We start from the raw sequence: 27,427 nt of genomic DNA, 5'->3' as shown, positions 1-27,427 counted from the left end.
TTCAAATAGGAATGAGGAGCCAACTGCACGTTGCTAACATATAATATGTATTATTGCTCCTATCTGTCAAATGCACTTATGTTAGCTTTTTCAAAAGCTTTATATCTGGAGGCAATAATGTTCAAATTAGTCCAATCACAAAATAAACCACCAGACCCCTTCAACTACCATAACATTCTCCGTATAACAGTTACATTCATATTTTTTCTTTGCTATGACTGTGATATGTTGTTGTTTATCTACCTTATTCGAATGCATTGTCTGTAAGTCGCTCTGGATAAGATCGTCTGCTGAATGACCCAAATGTAAATGTAAAACCAAACACTTGCAAAGAATGCTGGGTATTATTCTAATGAGCACCGCCCCCAAACAAGGACACATTTGGTTGTCCAGACCAGACAAAAACTGAACAAATCATGAACCTTCGAGGTTAACAGCACAGTACAGTATGGTGTAGTTCAGTACTGTAGAGTACAGTAGAGTATAGTACAGTCCGGTAAATTACAGAGTTTAATTCAGTACAGTACAGTACAGTACAGTACAGTACAGTACAGTACAGTTTAATTCAGTTGAGTACAGTACAGTACAGTACAGTACAGTACAGTACAGTACAGTACAGTTTAATTCAGTTGAGTACAGTACTGTACCAAAACAAATCTGAACCAATTATAGACATCTATACTTGGGCCAAATATAGGCCGGTAAAACACGAGCGCCTGTGGATGCGGTCCGGACTGGACCAAATATGAACCAAACATAGACGTCTATGTTTGGGCCAAATCAAGGCTATTGACGTTGAAATCAAGGCCGGACCACACCAAAAAAAGACCCCCTAAAAAATAGCTGGTCCAGACAATAGTGACTGCAGCCCGCAAATTAGTGCGTTCCTGCATGTGATCATTCCTGCATCTGCAGGAACACCCCCCCTCGAGCATCCCATTGGTTCCTGCATGAACGCCCCCCTCGAGTATCCCATTGGTTCCTGCATGAACGCCCCCCTCGAGCATCCCATTGGTTCCTGCATGAACGCCCCCCTTGAGCATCCCATTGGTTTCTGCATGAACGCCCCACACAAGCACCCCATTGGTTCCTGACACCGGTAGACAGTGTCCTTCGCTCCCGCCTGACAAACACCTGGCCTCACCATCGTTAACAGAACTTCGGGAAAACAGTGACCGACAGGCGGGGCGAAGGACACTGTCTACCGGTCACTCCTGCCTCTCGCTAGCACAGCAGACACCGTGTGTTAGCTAACTAGCTAGCTTGCTAGTTAGGGACACTGTGTGCTAGCTAACATAGTTACATAGTTAGCTAGCTAGTACACGGTGTCGCTCCTGCCTGCTGTGTACTGTGCTGTGTGCCTGCTGGAAAACAGTGCTCACAGGCCAGGGACGAAGGGCACTGTCTACTAGTGTACGGCTAGCTAGCTACCGTTGTCACCCCTGCCCATTCTTCGGTGGGTTTTACCTTTTTTTTAACCTTTATTTAACTAGGCAAGTCAGTTAAGAACAAATTCTTATTTACAATGACGGCCTACCCCGGGCCAAACCCTCCGCTAACCCAGACGACGCTGGGCCAATTGTGCGCCTCCCTATGGGGACTCCCAATCATGGCCGGTTGTGATACAGCCCGGGATCAAACCAGGGTCTGTACTGACGCCTCTAGCACTGCCTAAGACCGCTGCGCCACTGGAGGGCCCACATGCCTCCCGCCTGTTCTAGGTTAACAATTGACCAATGTAAGTATAAAGAGGGGTTCCCATAGAGGCGAGAATGCCCACATGCAGGAACGCCCCGATTTGCAGACTGCAATTCTACCGTTTTCTGAATTGACAAGACCAAAAAAAGACGTCTAAGGTCTGTGCTTAGTATATGGGACGTACAGAAAAACCACACAGCACGAGTGAATAGGTTGTTTACATATTTATTAATTGATCATAACACCGTTTTTATCTAGCGTGGACGGGCTCCCTGTTAGAAAGAGGAAACTCTTTTGACGCACCGCTGGTGAGCACCGCAGTTATTACGTGAGCTCGAGGACAGGGAATAAGACAGCTGTCCGTTTCAACACCGGGCTAAACGTAACGGATAAAAACAGGATAGAGGAGGTTCAGGACTGCAGCGGGGTTGATTTGGATCAAATTAGTTCGGTAAAAGAGGTGAGTTTGGGTTTTGCTTTGTATTGAATTTTCTATAGTGTCAAATGCTCAACAATATAGACTAAGATAATGTTGGCGCAAGTCATGTAAAGACAATAACGGAGCTATAACGGTAAGTTTAGGCTATTATTAGCCCAGTCCAAGTCTATGATATGAGAATAATAGACAGACAGACAGTTCCATTTTACAAACCAAGAATCTAAGTTTAAAGAAAAACAGAGAGAAATGGATTGAATGATGTTGTAAATGTAAAGCAACGGATAGAGCATAGACATGAGTCATTTTTTATCATTGATGTCCATTGTTTAAACAGTATAATTCTATGTGTTTTAAACAGAATTCAAGCAAAAAAAAAGTTATGCTTTATGAATTAAAAGTTGTATAATGTTGTGGTGGGAGACTGAGAGATGGGGTGTGGTCGTGGACATGTTCTGCGGTGTTAGGAGATGATTGGATCGAACCGTGCTTGATGGATATTATAGGAGACTAAACACTACTGTGGGCTTATTTTAAACATATTCTCACTAATGGAGAAACTGGCTGAAATTCTACAATTGACTGCAATACTGTGTGCTATGCAAGAGGACAGCTTGTCCTCACTGAGTGCTTCTCCTGTGATCTAAATGACTTACATCTCATTTGGAAGTCCGACAGGATTCCCTTTACTTATACAGAAATTTATAAGCCAAACTGTTTTTCCATCTATTGTAGAATCCATCGTCATAGACCATGTGGGTTTTAGTTCTAAGTTGAGATGATACAAAACAGTTCAACAAGAATGTGAGAACAAGTTTGACCTTTGTAAAAGTAGATGTTTCTTTATTAAATGTCCCTTTCTCTTCCTCACCAGATGCTAAAGCCTATGGTACCACTCTGAAAGGGAACACTGTAGCCTTACTGAACTGTAGGAGAGGAGCAGCCAACATGTTTCCTGTGGAAAACGTGGCTATGCTTTAACCACTAGGCCATAAGCCAACAACCCTACAAGTAATCCAATTCAAAATGGCCTCCTTGGTCCCCCTCATGTCTTCTCCCAGCATAATCCTAGAGGAATCTGTAGCAAGCCAACTAGTGACATTTATTATAAAATAGTATTTTGACTTTCCACTGCAGTCTTCTCTGGTGCAGGTTCTGTGGATGGTGCTGTGCTGAAAGAGCAGAATCCTGACCACCAATCAATGACATATCAAGTATATTTTCATTAGCCTATGGTCCAATAGCATCTCTTAGTTCATCCAGCCATACATGTTGTTCGCAATCATATCATATTCACATTGACAATTAGGATCGATAAGATGGCACAGCCAGAAGAGGACTGGTTACGCCTCAGAGCCGGGTTCCTCCTCTTTCTAAGGAGATTTTCCTAGCCACTGTGCTTCTACATTTGCATTGCTTGCTCTCTGGGGTTTTAGGCTGGGTTTCTGTATATCGGTTGTCTCAAGGACTTTGTGACAACTGTCGGTTGTATAAAGGGCTCTATAAATAAAATGTTTTGATTGATATTGATACCATCTTAAACAGCATGTCAACCAGTTTCTCTGTTCTCATTTCTGCTTCACGTATCTTGTCTTGCAGGTCGATTGTTTCCTGCATATCCTTAAAAGTCCAAATATGGGAATGGTAAGTCAATATGGTAATCCTGTGTCTGCCATTCTCTCAGTGCTATGTGTAGCTACAGTATAGCTATAAGGATAAACGTATCCTATTCCATAATGACTGTATGATAATGATGCGAGGACAAAGCAGGTGTCAGATGAGAATCATTCATTCACTAGCAGCAGTCATCAGCCCTGGCGCATCTGTTTCTTGTAATGGCAGTAGGCTAGTATAATGTGTCACTCTTCCCTCTGGTAACCTGGACATGCTATTGGCAGACACACAGAGAGAGCTCCAGAAGGCATATGACAAGGACTACTTCTATATCTTATACCTAGCCTCGGACTCCCAGGTTCCGCTCACGTAAGTCCAGTCAACAAGAGGAGATTTGCAAGGATGGCCCTGCTAGACTATCTAGTATCAAAACCATGTCCAAGGATGGCCCTGCTAGACTATCTAGTATCAAAACCATGTCCAAGGATGGCCCTGCTAGACTATCTAGTATCAAAACCATGTCCAAGGATGGCACTGCTAGACTATCTAGTATCAAAACCATGTCCAAGGATGGCCCTGTTAGACTATCTAGTATCAAAACCATGTCCAAGGATGGCCCTGCTAGACTATCTAGTATCAAAACCATGTCCAAGGATGGCCCTGCTAGACTATCTAGTATCAAAACCATGTCCAAGGATGGCCCTGTTAGACATTCTAGTATCAAAACCATGTCCAAGGATGGCCCTGCTAGACTATCTAGTATCAAAACCATGTCCAAGGATGGCCCTGCTAGACTATCTAGTATCAAAACCATGTCCAAGGATGGCCCTGCTAGACTATCTAGTATCAAAACCATGTCCAAGGATGGCCCTGTTAGACTATCTAGTATCAAAACCATGTCCAAGGATGGCCCTGCTAGACTATCTAGTATCAAAACCATGTCCAAGGATGGCCCTGCTAGACTATCTAGTATCAAAACCATGTCCAAGGATGGTCCTGTTAGACTATCTAGTATCAAAACCATGTCCAAGGATGGTCCTGCTAGACTATCTAGTATCAAAACCATGTCCAAGGATGGTCCTGCTAGACTATCTAGTATCAAAACCATGTCCAAGGATGGTCCTGTTAGACTATCTAGTATCAAAACCATGTCCAAGGATGGCCCTGCTAGACTATCTAGTATCAAAACCATGTCCAAGGATGGCCCTGCTAGACTATCTAGTATCAAAACCATGTCCAAGGATGGCCCCTGCTAGACTATCTAGTATCAAAACCATGTCCAAGGATGGCCCTGTTAGACTATCTAGTATCAAAACCATGTCCAAGGATGGCCCTGCTAGACTATCTAGTATCAAAACCATGTCCAAGGATGGCCCTGCTAGACTATCTAGTATCAAAACCATGTCCAAGGATGGTCCTGTTAGACTATCTAGTATCAAAACCATGTCCAAGGATGGCCCTGCTAGACTATCTAGTATCAAAACCATGTCCAAGGATGGCCCTGCTAGACTATCTAGTATCAAAACCATGTCCAAGGATGGTCCTGCTAGACTATCTAGTATCAAAACCATGTCCAAGGATGGTCCTGCTAGACTATCTAGTATCAAAACCATGTCCAAGGATGGTCCTGTTAGACTATCTAGTATCAAAACCATGTCCAAGGATGGCCCTGCTAGACTATCTAGTATCAAAACCATGTCCAAGGATGGCCCTGCTAGACTATCTAGTATCAAAACCATGTCCAAGGATGGCCCTGTTAGACATTCTAGTATCAAAACCATGTCCAAGGATGGTCCTGTTAGACTATCTAGTATCAAAACCATGTCCAAGGATGGCCCTGCTAGACTATCTAGTATCAAAACCATGTCCAAGGATGGTCCTGGTAGACTATCTAGTATCAAAACCATGTCCAAGGATGGCCCTGCTAGACTATCTAGTATCAAAACCATGTCCAAGGATGGCCCTGCTAAACTATCTAGTATCAAACCATGTCCAAGGATGGCCCTGTTAGACTATCTAGTATCAAAACCATGTCCTTTTTGGTTCTGCTGGATCTGAGGGTTGGAGCATTGTATCAGCTACACCAGAGTAGTGGGTTGGATTCATACCACTGTACATGACCTCTGCACTTCACCACCCTAGCTGCATTACCTTGGCAAGACAACCACAAATTAGCCATAGCACAGACAGACTGGTGCCAAGGATAGTGCAGTGTCTGGATGGAAGTAACGAGCAGCCAAGCACTGCTGTAAGTTTAAGCTTTATCAACAAAAACGAATAGCTCTGGTAAGTCACTCGTATCATCTGAAGATAATGCGATTATCTATGTTCTACTACAGTTATTTGCTGCCTGAACAGTCTGTTTGCTGAAAGGACCGTTGCTATGGGCCCATTGTTTTGGTCCTGTTGCTATGTGGGTGGGACCTCCCAGCTGTCCTGGGGAGTGATGGTCTCTATGGTAGAGCTGTAGTAGGGCCACATCTTGAGCATGGGCAGTGGCCTCCTTGGCTGTCTGGCTGGCTGGATTTCTGGGTAGGAGACATTGGCTGTGTGCCTCAATGCAGCCGAAAGAATCTCCACAGAAACTGCAGCTGAACGGATATGTTTCTCAGATACAGGACAAGAAATACATGAACACTGGTATTTTCCACAATGCATGTTTGATTGAACTGCAGCCCTGGCGGCTGTATTGCGTTTTATTATTACTGTGTTGATTGGAGGTCAGCTTCTCTGAAGCCGTGTCAGACCCCTGCAGAGTGAGCAGGTCTGTGTGTGTGTAACCTGACTCCCTGTTCCTCCCTCCTACACACACTGCTGTTCTGGAGGGTGCAGCTGTAGGCAGGGGGACAGACTGGTGTCAGCTGTCTGTCTGCCTGTCAGCCCTCTGCTCAGGACTGCAGCCACATTCCTTCCTGCTCCCTGTACACCCACACATTCCTCCCTGCTCCCTGTACACCCACACATTCCTTCCTGCTCCCTGTACACCCACACATTCCTTCCTGCTCCCTGTACACCCACACATTACTCCCTGCTCCCTGTACACCCACACATTCCTTCCTGCTCCCTGTACACCCACACAGCCCTTCCTGCCCCCTGTACACCCACACAGCCCTTCCTGCCCCCTGTACACCCACACAGCCCTTCCTGCCCCCTGTACACCCACACATTCCTTCCTGCTCCCTGTACACCCACACAGCCCTTCCTGCCCCCTGTACACCCACACAGCCCCTTCCTGCCCCCTGTACACCCACACATTCCTTCCTGCTCCCTGTACACCCACACAGCCACTTCCTGCCCCCTGTACACCCACATATTCCTTCCTGCTCCCTGTACACCCACACATTCCTTCCTGCTCCCTGTACACCCACACATTCCTTCCTGCTCCCTGTACACCCACACATTCCTTCCTGCTCCCTGTACACCCACACAGCCCTTCCTGCCCCCTGTACACCCACACAGCCCTTCCTGCCCCCTGTACACCCACACAGCCCTTCCTGCCCCCTGTACACCCATACATTCCTTCCTGCTCCCTGTACACCCACACATTCCTTCCTGCTCCCTGTACACCCACACATTCCTTCCTGCTCCCTGTACACCCACACAGCCCTTCCTGCTCCCTGTACACTCACACATTCCTTCCTGCTCCCTGTACACCCACACATTCCTTCCTGCCCCCTGTACACCCACACATTCCTTCCTGCTCCCTGTACACCCACACATTCCTTCCTGCCCCCTGTACACCCACACATTCCTTCCTGCTCCCTGTACACCCACACATTCCTTCCTGCTCCCTGTACACCCACACATTCCTTCCTGCTCCCTGTACACCCACACATTCCTTCCTGCTCACTGTACACCCACACATTCCTTCCTGCCCCCTGTACACCCACACAGCCCTTCCTGCCCCCTGTACACCCACACATTCCTTCCTGCCCCCTGTACACCCACACAGCCCTTCCTGCCCCCTGTACACCCACACAGCCCCTCAAAGGCCTTAACATTCTCCTACACAGCCCACATACATACCCCATGCCCCCCCCCCACTCCCCTGTGACTTTAATTAACCCTGGGATAGGCCCAGAGTAATTCCTGGCCCCTCGTTTATTCTTCTGTGCCCAACTAGTCATTCCCATCATCCAGTTGGCTCAATCAACCCTTTTACCCCTCCTATGAAACTGATTGTTGTGAATAAGAATGTGTTCTTTAACAACTGACCCAACAAAGTTGATAAAACCCTCCTCTGAAACTGTGCCCCGGGCCATTGTTGTGAATGAGGTTGATAAAACCCTCCTCTGAAACTGTGCCCTGGGCCATTGTTGTGAATGAGGTTGATGAAACCCTCCTCTGAAACTGTGCCCTGGGCCATTGTTGTGAATGAGGTTGATAAAACCCTCCTCTGAAACTGTGCCCCGGGCCATTGTTGTGAATGAGGTTGATGAAACCCTCCTCTGAAACTGTGCCCTGGGCCATTGTTGTGAATGAGGTTGATAAAACCCTCCTCTGAAACTGTGCCCCGGGCCATTGTTGTGAATGAGGTTGATGAAACCCTCCTCTGAAACTGTGCCCTGGGCCATTGTTGTGAATGAGGTTAATAAAACCCTCCTCTGAAACTGTGCCCTGGGCCATTGTTGTGAATGAGGTTGATAAAACCCTCCTCTGAAACTGGGCCATTGTTGTGAATGAGGTTGATAAAAACCTCCTCTGAAACTGGGCCATTGTTGTGAATGAGGTTGATGAAACCCTCCTCTGAAACTGGTCCATTGTTGTGAATGAGGTTAATAAAACCCTCCTCTGAAACTGTGCCCTGGGCCATTGTTGTGAATGAGGTTGATAAAACCCTCCTCTGAAACTGGGCCATTGTTGTGAATGAGGTTGATAAAAACCTCCTCTGAAACTGGGCCATTGTTGTGAATGAGGTTGATGAAACCCTCCTCTGAAACTGGTCCATTGTTGTGAATGAGGTTGATAAAAAGGTGATGAATGTCTTTCCAGGGGTTCCGAGGCACAGTAACCGATGCTCCAGACTTCGATGCCAGTGCAGATGCCGAGACGCTCTACAATGCCATGAAAGGCATCGGTGAGTAACACTGTAGCTACGCTTAGTGTCCACTGTAGAGCAGGGGTACACTAGCCTGGTAAAACCAAACAGAACACTGCACTGCACTTTGTTTCAGTTTACTTCAGTTCTGTCTGGTTTTATTAACCAGGCTAGAGATGCACAACTCCAACACCAGTATTAACAACTGCTTAGAACAGGGCTGTTTTAACTCTGTTCCTGGAGAGATACCCTCCTGTAGGTTTTAACTCCAACCCTGTTCCTGGAGAGCAACCCTCCTGTAGGTTTTAACTCCAACCCTGTTCCTGGAGAGCTACCCTCCTGTAGGTTTTAACTCCAACCCTGTTCCTGGAGAGCTACCCTCCTGTAGGTTTTAACTCCAACCCTGTTCCTGGAGAGCTACCCTCCTGTAGGTTTTAACTCCAACCCTGTTCCTGGAGAGCTACCCTCCTGTAGGTTTTAACTCCAACCCTGTTCCTGGAGAGATACCCTCCTGTAGGTTTTCACTCCAACCCTGTTCCTGGAGAGATACCCTCCTGTAGGTTTTCACACTAACCCTAATATAGCACACCTGATTCTAATAATTAGCTGGTTAATAAGAATCAGGTTAGTTACAACTGTGGTTGGAGCAATAATCTACAGGAGGGTAGCTCATAGAAACAGAATAGAGTCATCCAATGGTGTAGCTCTCCAGGAAAAGGGTTGGGCAGCCCTGGCTTAGAAAGTTCAAAGGTCAAATGTTGCTGATGATGTTACTGATGATTTTCCTCTGTTCTCTGCAGGCAGCGACAAGGAGGCCATCTTGGATTTGGTCACTGGCAGAAGCAATGCTCAGAGACAGGAGATTGTACAGGCGTACAAGTCTAGCTATGGGAAGGTACAGGAACATCCCATCATAACATCCAACATCACATCTATCATCACGTTTCTGTACCTTTCCAGAGCTGGACCTGGATTGCATACAAATTACAGTTTGTGTTTTAAAAAATATATATATATTTACATAAACATCCCTATGTATCATTTGGTGTTGAATGCTTTGAGTATCCATTGTTACTGTGACCCACTCTATGATCTGTAGTTAATACCAGGTCAAAACTGGATCAGGTAAGTACCAGCTAAAACCACAGTGTAAAATAAATCTTTACCACAAATTACACAATTCAGTGTGCCCATTTGTTAGAAGGTACAATACATTCTTAGTTAAATTCCAGATGTTAGCTAACGTTTGTTTTGTGCTAACGTTAGCTAACATTTGTTTTGTGCTAACGTTAGCTAACGTGTGCAGTGAACGTCAGTGTCTGTTTCGGTTCTAAACTGCCACTACAGATACTAATGTAACCATGTAGGCTTTCTATTACATGTAGTAGGAATAGCAAAGTCATTTAAAGTTTGATTATTGTCCCTAAATTGCCCCAGTTATACTTACAAAAATTAGCTGTTTGATGTTTCAACTGTAATATTTTTGGAATGTTTATTCAAATCGTTCAACTGAAATTGTTACTAAGTAACAGGTTCACCTCAAACAGAACCGTTGTTGAACTCACTGAATATGATTTACTGAGCCTTCTGCACATTGTGTCACACACCATGACAGGATAACTTTATAACAGACATGTCTCTCTTACCAATTATGTTGAATTCTTTGAGGTAAGTTTTTCCAGTCCATTTGCTACTTACAATTCAGTGTGTCACACACCATGAGAGAGTAACTTCGTAAAGGACATGTCTCTCTTCCCCAGAACCTGATAGATGACCTGAAGTATGAGCTGACGGGGAAGTTTGAACGCCTCATCGTCAGTCTGATGAGACCCCAGGCCTACCATGACGCCAAAGAGATCCACGATGCCATCAAAGTGAGATTCTGTAGCAGAGATCCATCATGCCATCAAAGTGAGATTCTGTAATAGAGATCCACGATGCCATCAAAGTGAGATTCTGTAATAGAGATCCACGATGCCATCAAAGTGAGATTCTGTAGCAGAGATCCATCATGCCATCAAATTATTATATTTAGGAAGTAAAAAGTTAAGAAATAGGAAAATGATAAGAATTGAGAAAACATCAGACACCAGGTACTAAATAACTGTTACACAGCCTAGTCAGTAACTTGTGCCATTCTGTATTTAATGTCCTGCTATATTTCTAAGGGGGCAGGAACAGATGAGAAGTGCCTGATTGAAGTCTTGGCCTCCAGGAACAATCAACAGATACACAACCTGGTGGAGGCATACAAGGATGGTAAGATGTATTTCTCCTCCCATTAGAATAGATGGTAAGATATATTTCCTACCTCCTAATAGATGGTAAGATATATTTCTCCTCCCATTAGATGGTAAGATATATTTCTTCCTCCCATTAGAATAGATGGTAAGATATATTTCCTACCTCCTATTAGATGGTAAGATATATTTCTCCTCCCATTAGATGGTAAGAAATATTTCTCCTCCTATTAGATGGTAAGATATATTTCTCCTCCCATTAGATGGTAAGATATATTTCTCCTCCCATTAGATTAGATGGTAAGATATATTTCTCCTCCCATTAGAATAGATGGTAAGATATATTTCTCCTCCCATTAGAATAGATGGTAAGATTAATTTCCTACCTCCTATTAGATGGTAAGATATATTTCCTACCTCCTATTAGATGGTAAGATATATTTCTCCTCCTATTAGATGGTAAGATATATTTCCTACCCCCCATTAGATGGTAAGATATATTTCTCCTCCCATTAGATGGTAAGATATATTTCTCCTCCCATTAGAATAGATGGTAAGATATATTTCTCCTCCCATTAGAATAGATGGTAAGATATATTTCTCCTCCCATTAGAATAGATGGTAAGATATATTTCTCCTCCCATTAGATTAGATGGTAAGATATATTTCTCCTCCCATTAGATTAGATGGTAAGATATATTTCTCCTCCCATTAGATTAGATGGTAAGATATATTTCTCCTCCTATTAGAATAGATGGTAAGATATATTTCTCCTCCCATTAGATTAGATGGTAAGATATATTTCTCCTCCCATTAGAATAGATGGTAAGATATATTTCCTACCTCCTATTAGATGGTAAGATATATTTCTCCTCCTATTAGAATAGATGGTAAGATATATTTCTCCTCCCATTAGAATAGATGGTAAGATATATTTCTCCTCCCATTAGAATAGATGGTAAGATATATTTCCTACCTCCCATTAGAATAGATGGTAAGATATATTTCCTACCTCCCATTAGAATAGATGGTAAGATATATTTCTCCTCCCATTAGAATAGATGGTAAGATATATTTCTTCCTCCCATTAGAATAGATGGTAAGATGAATTTCCTACCTCCTATTAGATGGTAAGATATATTTCTCCTCCCATTAGATTAGATGGTAAGATATATTTCTCCTCCTATTAGATGGTAAGATATATTTCTCCTCCCATTAGATTAGATGATAAGATATATTTCTCCTCCCATTAGATTAGATGGTAAGATATATTTCTCCTCCCATTAGAATAGATGGTAAGATATATTTCTTCCTCCCATTAGAATAGATGGTAAGATATATTTCCTACCTCCTATTAGATGGTAAGATATATTTCTCCTCCCATTAGATTAGATGGTAAGATATATTTCTCCTCCCATTAGATTAGATGGTAAGATATATTTCTCCTCCCATTAGAATAGATGGTAAGATATATTTCCTACCTCCCATTAGAATAGATGGTAAGATATATTTCCTACCTCCCATTAGAATAGATGGTAAGATATATTTCCTACCTCCCATTAGAATAGATGGTAAGATATATTTCTCCTCCCATTAGAATAGATGGTAAGATATATTTCTTCCTCCCATTAGAATAGATGGTAAGATGAATTTCCTACCTCCTATTAGATGGTAAGATATATTTCTCCTCCCATTAGATTAGATGGTAAGATATATTTCTCCTCCTATTAGATGGTAAGATATATTTCTCCTCCCATTAGATTAGATGATAAGATATATTTCTCCTCCCATTAGATTAGATGGTAAGATATATTTCTCCTCCCATTAGAATAGATGGTAAGATATATTTCTTCCTCCCATTAGAATAGATGGTAAGATATATTTCCTACCTCCTATTAGATGGTAAGATATATTTCTCCTCCCATTAGATTAGATGGTAAGATATATTTCTCCTCCCATTAGATTAGATGGTAAGATATATTTCTCCTCCCATTAGAATAGATGGTAAGATATATTTCTTCCTCCCATTAGAATAGATGGTAAGATATATTTCCTACCTCCTATTAGATGGTAAGATATATTTCTCCTCCCATTAGATTAGATGGTAAGATATATTTCTCCTCCCATTAGATTAGATGGTAAGATAAATTTCTCCTCCCATTAGAATAGATGGTAAGATATATTTCTCCTCCCATTAGATTAGATGGTAAGATATATTTCTCCTCCCATTAGATTAGATGGTAAGATATATTTCTCCTCCCATTAGATTAGATGGTAAGATATATTTCTCCTCCCATTAGAATAGATGGTAAGATATATTTCTCCTCCCATTAGATTAGATGGTAAGATATATTTATCCTCCCATTAGATTAGATGGTAAGATATATTTCTCCTCCCATTAGAATAGATGGTAAGATATATTTCTCCTCCCATTAGAATAGATGGTAAGGGGGAACAAAATGGCGCCGTAGAGTGAACACGGTGTTTCAGCGAGCTCACGCGGTATTCGTAAATTTATATCCTTACATTAATCTCCTAGCTTGAAAAAGTGGTAGAATTGGCTAAATAAGTTACCCTACAATGAGTCTTGGCGACTATTTCTCAAAAATCTCCGACAACATGCCCAACAGAGCTACTAAGAAGTCGACCAAAACCGTCATCCCTGTAGAGGTGCAGGAGGAGCTAGCTAACGTTAGCGAATCTAACAACATTGCGGATCCAGGCACAATGGACCTGGTGATTCAAAGGATGACAGATAACATTACTAAAGTGATCGATATTAAGATAAGAACGGTCCTGGAAGCAATAGGCCATTCAGCTGAACTACAGAGGGTTGTCAAACGTGTTGATGAGGCGGAAGGAAGAATTGCTACTGTGGAAACTTCAACTACATCCATGGACACTAAGATAAAAGCACTTGAGAAGCAGGTGCGCGAAATGGCGGAGCACATTGACGACTTGGATAATCGAGGACGCAGATGCAATATCCGTGTTGTGGGACTCCCGGAAAATTCTGAAGGGACACGTTCAGTAAAATTTTTTGAGGAATGGATCCCTGGCTACCTACAAATGGACACTAAGGCTGGTCGTGTGAAGCTAGACAGAGCACATCGCGCTCAAGCACCGATACCCGGTCCCAATCAGCGCCCACGACCAGTGGTTATAAAGTTCCACAACTTTACCGACAAGCAGCGCGTCATGGATGCGGCTAGAAACATCGGTTCTGACGGTAGTCAACTTAAAGGTCCAAAGGTCTCATTCTTCAATGATTATTCCACAGTGGTTGTACGAAGGCGCAAAGCGTTTGATGAGGTGAAGGCTCGACTCAAGAGAATGAAGATCGACTACGCATTGCTGTACCCGGCCACATTGAAGATTATGGTCAACGGATCGCCTAAAAAACTCTACACATCTGAAGAGGCTGCTGCGTTTATTGACTCTCTCGGGTAAATAACCTTAAGCTGCACCTCCGCAGCATAGGATAACGTTTTATTTTGAATCTGATCATGAAACAGTGATGTAAGTTCTCACGTGCTCCTGTTCAGTAATATTCGTATCGGTATTATTTTTCTTGCTAAAGTAACTGCCGCCGTAGCTCAGACTGAGATATGTGTGAACCTATATTGGTGCCCAGGCTTGGTTTTAGGTGGAAGAGCCTCAATCTTCTTCTATTGATTTTAATTTCCACATATATAAAGGATGAGGCTATTCAGTGGCAATGCGGACTTAAGAGTCTACATTGGAGAGTTGAAATCCCCTGCATGTTAGCTAGTGGGAAAACCCCCTTTTGGATTTTTACATGTTTATTTTTTGGGTTTTGTATAGTTCAAGTTCAGGGTTCATATCGTTTGTTTACGCTCAGTGAGATAGAGGAGAGTTCAACACATGGAAAAAGGTACCACCCCATTTTTACAGTAAGATTCAGTCTGGATATTGAATGGTCAAAGCGCAATGGCAGGTAACAGACTACGTGTATGTACATGGAACATTAGAGGGAGCCATAACCCCATTAAAAGGAAGAAGATACTATCCTTTTTGAAAAAAGAAAATATTGATATTGCCCTGTTATTAGAAACCCATTTGAATGATAAGGAGCATCTGAAATTACAACAAGGGGGGTTTGGTCAAGTGTATTTTTCATCATTTACATCCAGAAGTAGAGGTGTAGCAATTCTTGTGAAAAAGAACCTGCCACTTAAGGTCTTGAAGTGTGTGAAAGATAAATTGGGTCGCTTTGTTATAATTAATGGTACTTTACAAGGGCAGAGCATTTCCATAATGAATATTTACTTCCCCCCCTGCCCACCCCCCTGACTTCCTCACTAAGGTATTTCTAGACTTTTCAGAATTAAACTCAGACACTGCAGTGGTCGGAGGGGATTTTAATTGTTTGTTGAACCCCCTTATTGATAAGCTTCCCAGTGGTATAGCCTCGCTCTCTCCTCAAGCTAAGTCACTTACAGCCATTTGTGATGATCTGGGGTATGCTGATGTTTGGAGAGCTTTTCATCCCTCCAACAGAGAGTTCACTTTTTTCTCTGCACCTCATGGATGTCAGACGAGAATAGATTACTTTTTTATGCCCAGGACGTCGCTGCAGTCTGTTTTATCCGCTAGGATAGGAAGCATAGTCATATCTGATCATGCGGAGGTGATCCTGGACATAAAAATCAACGGGGCATTCAATCAGTCAAGACATTGGAGGTTGAATACAGCCATTCTTAAAGACCATACATTCACATCATATTTTATTACAGAGTTTAAAGCATTTTTCTCTATTAACTCTCAATCAACAGATAACCCCTCACTCCTTTGGGAAACCTGTAAGGCGTACGCCAGGGGTCTGATTATGTCATACGCAGCCACTAAGAGGCGGAAAAAGCGTGAAAAGCAAAAAACACTAGAGGGTGAATTGGGAACTAAAGAGAAGGACTACATTAAAACTCCCACTCCTGCCCTATTAAAGGAAATAGCAGTCATTAGATCAACGCTGGACTCCCTCCTAACACAGGACGCTGAAAAGAAAATGAGATTTGTCAAGCAAAAGCTATATGAACATGGCGATAAGCCAGGAAAGTACTTGGCATACCTAGCTAAAAAGAGAGCTGACTCACAGTCAATTGCGGCTATTACTGATTCTGATGGCAATCATTTATATGAAAATAAATTGATAAATGACTCATTTAAGACATTTTATGCAAATCTTTACGCCTCAGAACTGCCAAATGACGCACCCAAGTTAATGGAGAACTTATTTTCTAAGATTGAGCTCCCTACTATCTCCGAAGAACAGAAGTCTCTCCTTAATGCCCCTATTACCGAGGAAGAGATAATGTCCGCAATTAAGAATCTGCAAAATGGTAAGGCCCCAGGACCGGACGGGTTTTGTAGTGAGTTCTATAAAGAGTTCCATGGCCTGATCCTTGAGCCATTGCGTGATATGTTTAACCACTCATTTTCAAATGACCAGCTCCCCCAAACGCTGCGAGAAGCCAACATATCACTTATTCTCAAAAAGGGAAAATGTCCGGAGTCTTGTTCCTCGTACAGACCAATTTCCCTTCTGAATGTGGATAGAAAATTGCTTTCTAAAATTCTAGCCACAAGATTAGAGGACTCACTGCCACTGATTGTGAAAGGAGACCAAACTGGCTTCATTAAGGGACGTAGGTCATGTAACAATGTCAGACGGCTCCTTAATGTAATTGAAGTCTACCAACAAAGTGCTATGGATGGTCTTGTGCTCTCCCTAGATGCTGAGAAAGCATTTGATCGTGTGGAGTGGTCTTACCTATTCTTTGCTCTAAATAAATTTGGTCTGGGGGACAACTTTATAAAATGGGTGAAAGTTTTATATGATGATCCTCAGGCTGCTGTCCTTACTAATGGACTACGGTCAAATAGCTTCTCTATACACAGAGGTACCAGACAGGGCTGTCCTCTGTCCCCTCTCCTATTTGCACTCGTTATGGAACGACTGGCCGAGGCCATCAGGGTAACGCCTGCTATACAGGGGCTGCTCATTGGTGATGTTCACCATAAAATAAGCTTGTATGCTGATGATGTCCTGATATTTATTTCTAGTCCTGAGACTTCAATCACATCTCTTATTAATATTATTGAATTATTCAGCGAATTCTCAGACTACAAGATTAACCTAACTAAATCAGAGGCTATGCCACTTGGTAACCTTCACTCTGTACCTAACACTTCTCCCCCCTTCCCTTTTAAATGGTCTCCCTCAGGTTTTACGTATCTGGGTATATTTGTAACTCCTAAATTCCAACAAATGTACAAAGCCAATTTTGTTCCCTTGTTTGACACAATAAGACAGGATCTGGAGCGCTGGAACTCGCTTCCGATTTCATGGTTGGGTAGAATATCCCTCTTGAAAATGAACATTTTACCTAGGCTACTTTACCCAATCCAAATGATCCCAGTATTACTCTCCAATAAGGTAATAAAGGATGTAAATGGATGGCTAAGTTCCTTTATATGGAGTGAACGCAAGCCAAGACTTAAGATGGCAATATTGCAGCTGCCAAATTCTATGGGTGGCTTGGATCTACCCAATATCAGGCTCTATCAGTGGTGTGCCCACCTATGTTATATCTCACCTATGTTATATCTCAGACTGGATCACAAACGATGACTCCTCTATTTGGTTAGACATGGAGACTTCTCTTTCAAAATACCCTTTACAGGACCTTTTGTTTCTCACAAGTTTCAAGTCTGTAAAAGATCGCTGTAACAACCCCATTACACTTAACACACTCAAAGTATGGAGGTCAGTTCAACGTTTCCTGGGAAGGTCCAAACTAACCTCTGCTCTTACCCCAATTCTTAACAACCCAGATTTTGTCCCAGGATTGCTGGATGCTGGCTTTAACGTTTGGCTTAATAAGGGCATACGCAGACTAAATGACTTATTTGCGGATAAGATTTTATTGTCATTTGAGCAGATGGTCGAGAAATATCAACTCCCAAAGCAGGACTTTTTCCGTTTCCTACAAGTAAGACACTATATTCTGAAGAGCACCACCTTAATTGGTAACCCTGATATGTCTGTCATTGAAAGAATGCTTTTTTCCCCACAAAGGAAAATGTCTGTAAGTCTGTTTTATGATGCTTTAAGGTCCTTTTCCGCTGTCGACACACAGAGGGTGAAACAAGTGTGGGAGAAAGAACTGTCTGTTACCATTGACGAAGAGATGTGGGAGGACATTTGGAAATATGCAGAAACAATATCTATATGTAATCGTACTAGAGCAATTCAATTAAGAATAATACACAGATTGCATATATCCCCAAATCGCAGACATGCATTTAGCCCCTCTTCCTCCTCTCCTCAGTGTCTCAAATGTAAAACTGATACAGGCACCCTAACACATTGTTTATGGTCATGTCCCAAAATACAAAGATATTGGTCTGGTGTTCTGCAAGAGATTGAAAAGATCCTAGGGGTCGATCTAGAATTGGACCCAGTTTCTCTACTGTTAGGTCTCCCTAGTAGGCATGTAACTTCTGTGGGTAAGAGGAGGCTTTACAACATCCTCACCTTCGCAGCGAGAAAAAACATACTTTTACAGTGGATTAGTGATAAGGTTCCCTCTATTAAAGATTGGCATAAGATACTATTTGAATGGGTGCCGCTGGAATATCTGACATGTACATTGCACTCTAAGACAGATCAGTTCTACAAAGTATGGGAACCTTACCTAAATTACCTAGAACCTGAAGTATCAGCTATTATGCTGCAAGGATTCTCTTAGAAAGGTGATCTATGTATTCCAGAATTACACTGTACGGTCCGTGTGAGGAACTCAACTTCTTGGTTTAAACTGAGCATTTTATTTTATTTATTTATTATGTCTTTATTGTTATTTTTTTTTCTGTTTATGTTTGTTTAAAATGTATGTATTGAGGGATGCAATGAGGGGGGTGGGGTGAGAGAAGCGGGGAGAGGGAAACGGTAGGTGTGTGTGTACGTGCGTGCATACATACGGATATGTGTAAGCGAGTGCTGTTTTTTTTGCCTTGTCTTTGTTGTTGTATCTCTTAATATGGGTGAAAATTGTGAAACTCCAATAAAAAATACTGTTACAAAAAAGATTAGATGGTAAGATATATTTCCTACCCACATTAGATGGTAAGATATATTTCCTACCCCCCATTAGATGGTAAGATATATTTCCTACCCCCCATTAGATGGTAAGATATATTTCCTACCTCCCATTAGATGGTAAGATATATTTCCTACCCCCCATTAGATGGTAAGATATATTTCCTACCCCCCATTAGATGGTAAGATATATTTCCTACCCCCCATTAGATGGTAAGATATATTTCCTACCCCCCATTAGATGGTAAGATATATTTCCTACCCCCCATTAGATGGTAAGATATATTTCCTACCCCCATTAGATGGTAAGATATATTTCCTACCCCCCATTAGATGGTAAGATATATTTCCTACCCCCCATTAGATGGTAAGATATATTTCCTACCCCCCATTAGATGGTAAGATATATTTCCTACCCCCCATTAGATGGTAAGATATATTTCCTACCCCCCAATAGATGGTAAGATATATTTCCTACCCCCCATTAGATGGTAAGATATATTTCCTACCCCCCATTAGATGGTAAGATATATTTCCTACCCCCCATTAGATGGTAAGATATATTTCCTACCCCCCATTAGATGGTAAGATATATTTTCTACCCCCCATTAGATGGTAAGATATATTTCCTACCCACATTAGATGGTAAGATATACAGTTGAAGTTGGAAGTTTACATACACTTAGGTTGGAGTCATTAAACCTCGTTTTTCAACCACTCCACAAATTTCTTGTTAACAAACTATAGTTTTGGCAAGTCGGTTAGAACATCTACTTTGTGCATGACACAAGTCATTTTTCCAACAATTATTTACAGACCGATTATTTCACTTATAATTCACTGTATCTCAATTCCAGTGGGTCAGAAGTTTACATACACTAAGTTGTCTGTGCCTTTAAAGAGCTTGGAAAATTCCAGGAAATTATGTCATGGCTTTTAGAAGCTTCTGATAGGCTAATTGACATCATTTGAGTCAATTGGAGGTGTACCTGTGGACGTATTTCAAGGCCTACCTTCAAACTCAGTGCCTCCTTGCTTGACATCATGGAAAATCAAAAGAAATCAGCCAAGACCTCATAAAAAGAATTGCAGACCTCCACAAGTCTGGTTCATCCTTGGGAGCAATTTCCAAACACCTGACGGTACCATGTTCATCTGTGCAAACAGTAGTACCCAAGTATAAACACCATGGGACCACGCAGCCGTCATACCACTCAGGAAGGAGACGTGTTCTGTCTCCTAGAGATGAATGTATTTTGGTGCGAAAAGTGCAAATCAATCCCAGAACAACAGCAAAGGACCTTGTGAAGATGCTGGAGGAAACAGGTACAAAAGTATCTATATCCACAGTATAACGAGTCCTATATCAACAAAACCTGAAAGGCCGCTCAGCAAGAAAGAAGCCACTGCTCCAAAACCGCCATAAAAAAGCCAGACTGCGGTTTGCAACTGCACATGGGGACAAAGATCGTACTTTTTGAAGAAATGTCCTCTGGTCTGAGGTAACAAAAATAGAACTGTTTGGCCATAATGACCATCGTTATGTTTGGAGGAAAAAGGGGGAGGCTTGCAATCCGAAGAACACCATCCCAACCGTGAAGCACGGGGTTGGCAGCACCATGTTGTGGGGGTGCTTTGCTGCAGGAGGGACTGGTGCACTTCACAAAATAGATGGCATCATGAGGATAGAAAATGATGTCCATATATTGAAGCAACATCTCAAGACATCAGTCAGGAAGTTAAAGTTTGGTCGCAAACAGTTCTTCCAAATGGACAATGACCCCAAGCATACTTCCAAAGTTGTGGCAAAATGGCTTAAGGTCAACAAAGTCAAGGTATTGGAGTGGCCATCACAAAGCCCTGGTCTCAATCCTATAGAAAATTTGTGGGCAGAACTGAAAAAGCGTGTCCGGGCAAGGAGGCTTACAAACCTGGCACAGTTACACCAGCTCTGTCAGGAGGAATGGGCCAAAATTCCCCCAACTTATTGTGGGAAGCTTGTGGAAGGCTACCCGAAACGTTTGACCAAAGTTAAACAATTGAAAGGCAATGCTACCAAATACTAATTGAGTGTATGTAAACTTCTGACCCACTGGGAATGTGATGAAAGAAATAAAAGCTGAAATAAATCATTCTCTCTACTATTATTCTGACATTTCACATTCTTAAAATAAAGTGTTGATCCTAACTAACCTAAGACAGGGAATTTGTACTAGGATTAAATGTCAGGAATTGTGAAAAACAGAGTTTAAATTTATTTGGCTAAAGTTTATGTAAACTTCCGACTTCAACTGTATTTCCTTCATCCCATTAGAAGCTGAATGTCCATCAACCAATCGATCTTGAACATCAGAACATGATCATAATGTGTGCAAAATACAGTTACAGTATGACATACTGTACACCATATAATAATACAACTTTTATAGCGCTTTCCATTACAATCTCAAAGCGCTTTAAGCAACAAAAAAAAAAGACATGCAATTTTGAAAAACCCAAACAAATAGTTAATGGCCGATCATGGCAGGCAAGGTAGTTCATTAATGGCTTGAGGCAGTCAGCACCAGGAAGAAGGCTAGAGTAGAGGCAGTTCAGAGATTAAACAGAGGGGGGGTCACATCCAAGGGCACTGCGTTCATCCACCTCTGGCCTGCTGGCCCCCCTACCTCTGCGGAAGCACAGTTCCCGCTCAGCCCCGTCAAAACTGTTCGCTTCTCTGGCACCCAAATGGTGGAACAAGCTCCCTCACGACGCCAGGACAGCGGAGTCAATCACCACCTTCCGGAGACACCTGAAACCCCACCTCTTTAAGGAATACCTGGGATAGGATATAGTAATCCTTCTAACCCCCCCCCCCAAAAAAGATATAAATGTACTATTGTAAAGTGGTTGTTCCACTGGATATCATAAGGTGAATGCACTAATTTGTAAGTAGCTCTGGATAAGAGCGTCTGCTAAATGACGTAAATGTAAATGTAAATGTGTCAGACTGGTCCAGAGCCATCCATCAGGGCACCCTGGCCCAGAGCTTCTCAGTAGTAGTCTCTGAAGTCAAACTCCATGGGTAGAACTCGCCCACTACCGATGTGTAGCACCATCCTGGGTGAAGACACGACGGCCGCGAAAGCAACAGAAAATCCCACTGTACATCAGTCCAGAATTGTCTACCTTGAAGCTAACCACTGGAGAAAACGGCTCAAAACTTCAGCATCTTTAACGAGCCTGCCATCTCCAAACACCACCCCCTTACTTTGTATCAAAACATAGCTAGCTAGCTAGTTTAATAGCAAGTTATCTAGCTGAGCTACTTGATGGGGTGGTTAGATTGTTGGACTAGTAACTGGAAATGTTGCAAGATCGAATCCCCGAGCTGACAAGGTAAAAATCTGTCGTTCTGCCCCTGAACAAGGCAGTTAACCCACTGTTCCCCGGTAGGTCGTCATTGAAAATAAGAATTTGTTCTTTTTCTGACTTGCCTAGTTAAATAAAGGTAAAATACAGGGATGCATTAGTTAGTACGAAACTAACTTGATGACAGGGATGCCACAAACAAATTAGGTTAACACAAATGCTGATTTAAAAAAAAAATGCAATCAAAAGTACTTAAATGTTTACAGGAGCTCCTAGCCTAGGCTGCTATTCTGGCGTCATGGCAACGATGGAACCTCAAATATAGTACATCACTATAGTATGAAATACACCTGTATTCTGCTGACACACCAAATACAACTATAGCAGGGTTTTGATACAGTTGATCATGCTAAACTGAGGCAGAGACTGAGACAGAGATTGTCGAGTGTAGGTCTTTCGGAGCATGAAGTTGCCTGGTTTGCTAACTATCTGTCTGATAGAACTCAGTGCACTCAATTCGAATGGGTTCAGAAATGTGGTGGGTACTCTCTTCGTTCGCAGGACTTTATCCTGCTAACTATTCCAAATGTCCGAACTGAATTTGGTAAAAAGGGCTTTTATGTACTCTGCGCCATCGGCTTGGAACGCCTTACAAATACTTTTAAACTGGAAGAACTTGTCCCGATTGGTGTTTTTAAATCATTGATGAAGGAGTTTGAGGCTGATTCCCTGACCTGTGAATGTTTTTAATTTGCTGTTTTATGATTTTGTTATACTCTTGTGAATTCTATGTTTTTTTTTACTAGATTACCTGTAGTTTTTCATGTTGTCTGTCTGTAATTGTGTAATGACTTGGTACTGCCTATCTTGGCCAGGCTGCTCTTGAAAAAGAGATTTCAAATCTCAACAAGCCCTTCCTGGTTAAATAAAGGTTAAGTAAATAAATAAAATAAACTACACTATGAAATACACCTGTATTCAACTGACACACCAAATGCAACTACAATATGACATACAGCAAATACAGATGTAGCATTTTAATTTGATCACTATTTTGTTGCTGAACATTTTCCTGCACAGCAGGAAATGCAAACTTGTACTGTGAAGTTTGTAATTTCCACTTGAATTCACATTTCCTGTTGCTTCAGTATTATTTTCCTGCTGTGAGAAACTGGTCAAATTAAGATTAGACACCTGTATAGCTACTGTATGACATATAACAAACACAGCATATTCCAGTGAAATCCTAGTTGTATTATTAACTGCCTGTGTTGTTACTTTCTTCAGCTTATGGCTCAGACATCGAGGAGGATGTTACAGGAGATACCTCCGGACACTTTAAGAAGATGCTGGTTGTTTTACTCCAGGTTAGTTAATGCTATGCCAGTAGCCATAGTGGATCTAATATGATTTTATTCTTTGAAAGGCTGTCCATAGCTTGTTTTTCTAGGTTGAGTTTTTTTTTCTCGTAAGTAGATATATCCAATCTGTTAACTAACTTGTTGTTGTCCTAACCAAAGCATTTCTGTAGCTGTTTAGTCAGACTGTGTGTGTGTGTGTGTGTGTGTGTGTGTGTGTGTGTGTGTGTGTGTGTGTGTGTGTGTGTGTGAGCGTGAGCGCGTGCGTGCGTGCGTGCGTGTGTGTGAGCGTGTGCGTGCGTGCGTGTGTATGTTTCCAGGGAACTAGAGATGAACCAGGAGTAGTGCATGCAGATCTAGTGGAGGAGGATGCTCAGGTGAGTGTTTGAAGCAGTAGTACAGAACACATTCACCACAATACAAACCCACCAACCGTTTCTTCCCTTTCCCTTCCTAACCTGATCAACTCCTTTCTACCTGTCTGTAACTATCCCTTTTCAACACTTTCAGGCGCTGTTTGCAGCCGGGGAGGAGCAGTGGGGCACAGAGGAGTCCATTTTCATTATGTTGCTGGGAAACCGAAGTGTCAACCACCTCCAGATGGGTGAGTATAACACCGCGGTACATAAACATGAGGCTGAGAGCGACAACAGTATCATAACCTCAGCCTGACCAGAACACTGCCTACATCCCAAATAGCACCCTACTCCCTACATAGAGCGCTGTCTATAACCCATAGATGTTAAAAGTAGTGCACTATGTAACGAATAGGGTTCCATTTGGAACGCGACCATTATGATGTCAGTGTGACATCTACTAGTGTGAATCGGTCATTTCTAGTCACACCCACAACACACAGGGATCCTGGTTGTATCAGGCTACTGAGTTATGTGTCTGTGGTCTGGTCTCAGTAGTTCACTGACTAGGATACCACGCCAGGGATTGACTCCGTTCTCTGTCTTCTTCCTGCAGTGTTTGATAAGTACCAGGAGATAGCAGAGAAGCCCATAGAGGACAGTATCAAGAGTGAGCTGTCTGGGGACTTTGAGAGACTCATGTTGGCTGTCGGTACGCGTTGACTCTTTCTGATAAAACACATGAAGATTCTTCCCCCTGGTTAAAATCAGACTGAAACAAATTGAAAACAAAATTGAAAACCGTTGAGTGCACTCACCGTTGTTCAGTCTGGTTTAATCAGGGTAAAATATCATACCAAGTCAAGTCATCCATGAACTCATATTTCAACATGTCTGTCTTGTGCTCACTGTTTCCTATAGTCCAGTGCATCAGGAGTGTACCTATGTACTTTGCCAAGCGCCTCTACAAGTCTATGAAGGTAAACCTCAACGGTTTATTCTTCTTTCAGGCTCAGCTGCACTCATACCAACCTCACTCTGACCAACATTCCCTCTGTCTCTCTCTGTCTCTGTCTCTCTCTCCCTCTCTGTCTCTGTCTCTCTGTCTCTGTGTCTCTGTCTCTCTCTCTCTCTCTCTCTGTCTCTCTCTCTCTCTCTCTCTCTCTCTGTCTCTCTCTCTCTCTGTCTCTCTCTTTCTCTCTCTCTCTGTCTGTCTCTCTCTCTGTCTCTGTCTCTCTGTCTCTCTCTCTGTCTCTCTCTCGGTCTCTCTCTCGGTCTCTCTCTCGGTCTCTGTCTCTCTGTCTCTCTCTCTCTGTCTCCGTCTCTCTCTCTCTGTCTCTCTCTCTGTCTCAATTTTTTCTTTCTCTATCTCTCACCTCCCTCCCTCTCTTTCTCCCCTCAATCTCTCCCTCTCTCCATCCCTCCTTCTCTCTAGGGTCTTGGTACGCAAGACAACACTCTGATCAGGATCATGATCTGTCGTTCTGAGATAGACATGCTGGATATCCGGGAGTGCTTCCGTATGCGCTATGAGAAGTCCCTGTACAACATGATCAAGGTGATACAACTTATCTTAAACCCATAGATGCTTTTATCCTATAGACTGTAACCTCTAGATGGTACAATGCCTCTTCTTTGAAGTTCTGTCTTAGTTCTTAGTTACCTTGCCTAGTGACTGAAATAAGCGTGACTTTATGACTCTATACTTACTGTATATCTCCCTATCTAACTAGCTATCTGTCTATCTAACTAGCTATCTGTCTGTCTGTCTAGCTATCTGTCTGTCTAGCTAGCTATCTGTATATCTCCCTGTATATCTAACTAGCTATCTGTATATCTCTCTGTCTGTCTAGCTAGCTATCTGTATATCTCCCTGTATATCTAACTAGCTATCTGTATATCTAACTAGCTATATGTCTATCTCTCTGTCTGTCTAACTAGCTATCTGTCTAACTAGCTATCTGTCTGTCTAGCTAGCTATCTGTATATCTAGCTAGCTATCTGTATATCTCCCTGTCTATCTAACTAGCTATCTGTCTATCTCGCTGTCTATTTAACTAGCTATCTGTCTATTTAACTAGCTATTTGTCTATCTAACTAGCTATCTGTCTATCTAACTAGCTATCTGTCTATCTAACCTGTTTTCTGTATATCTACTGTAACTAGCTATCTGTCTATCTAACCTGTTTTCTGTCTACCTACTGTAACTAGCTATCTGTCTATCTACTGTAACTAGCTGTCTAACAAGCTATCTGTATATCGGTATATCTCCCTATCTATCTAACTAGCTATCTGTATATCTCCCTGTCTATCTAACTAGCTATCTGTATATCTCCCTGTCTATCTAACTAGCTATCTCTCTATCTAAATAGCCATCTGTTTAACTATATATCTGTCTATCTACTGTAACTTGCTATCTGACTATCTACTGTGACTAGCTATCTAACTAGCTAGCTGTCTTTCTGTATATCTCCCTCTATCTGTCTATTTAACTAGATATCTGTATATCTAACTTTTTATGTGTCCATCTGTCTATCTGCATATATCCCTGTCTATCTAACTAGCTATCTGTATATCTAACTAGCTATCTGTATATCTAACTTTTTATGTGTCCATCTGTCTATCTGCATATATCCCTGTCTATCTAACTAGCTATCTGTATATCTAACTAGCTATCTGTATATCTAACTAGCTATCTGCCTACCTAACTAGCTATCTGCCTACCTAACTAGCTATATGTCTTTCTAACTAGCTATATGTCTTTCTAACTAACTCTCTGTCTATCTAATTAACTCTCTGTCTATCTAATTAACTCTCTGTCTTTCTAACTAACTCTCTGTCTAACTCTCTCTGTCTAACTAACTCTCTGTCTATCTAACTAACTCACTGTCTTTCTGTCTTTCTAACTAACTCCCTGTCTAACTAACTCTCTGTCTATCTAACTAACTCGCTGTCTATCTGTCTTTCTAACTAACTCTCTATCTGTATATCTCCCTGTCTATCTAACTAGCTATCTGTCTATGTCCTGTCTATCTGATATCTCTGTCTATCTGTATGTTTCCTTGTCTAAGTAGCTTTCTGTTTATCCGTACATATCTCTGTATATCCTTTAACATGGTATCTTAATGTTCTGTCTGGTCTTCTACCCAACAGGAAGACACATCGGGAGATTACAAGAGGACTCTGCTCGCCCTGTGTGGAGGAGACGATGAGT

The 27,427-nt window shown here is 42.2% G+C and overlaps 1 protein-coding gene across 5 annotated transcripts; it reads left to right on the top strand.

Annotated features, from left to right (window-relative positions):
* Positions 1–1,843: 1,843 nt before the first annotated feature.
* LOC115180827 (annexin A6) lies at positions 1,844–27,425 on the top strand (the record flags this gene model as incomplete). 5 transcript variants are annotated; one of them, XM_029742980.1, is given in 14 exon segments in its annotated part: positions 1,844–2,158; positions 3,009–3,145; positions 3,734–3,778; positions 8,741–8,825; positions 9,587–9,681; positions 10,547–10,660; positions 10,955–11,045; positions 23,787–23,866; positions 24,031–24,234; positions 24,368–24,461; positions 24,830–24,925; positions 25,135–25,193; positions 25,649–25,771; positions 27,367–27,425. In XM_029742980.1, coding segments are annotated over 12 exon segments (1,109 nt in total), but the record flags the coding sequence as incomplete, so codon positions are not given.
* Between the last annotated feature and the right edge of the window lie 2 nt (positions 27,426–27,427).

Source organism: Salmo trutta, unplaced genomic scaffold, assembly GCF_901001165.1.
Source record: "Salmo trutta unplaced genomic scaffold, fSalTru1.1, whole genome shotgun sequence".
In the NCBI taxonomy this organism is placed as follows: domain Eukaryota; kingdom Metazoa; phylum Chordata; class Actinopteri; order Salmoniformes; family Salmonidae; genus Salmo; species Salmo trutta.
The sequence above is the reverse complement of the archived record's forward strand: the minus strand, read 5'-3'. Positions and strand labels throughout refer to the sequence as shown.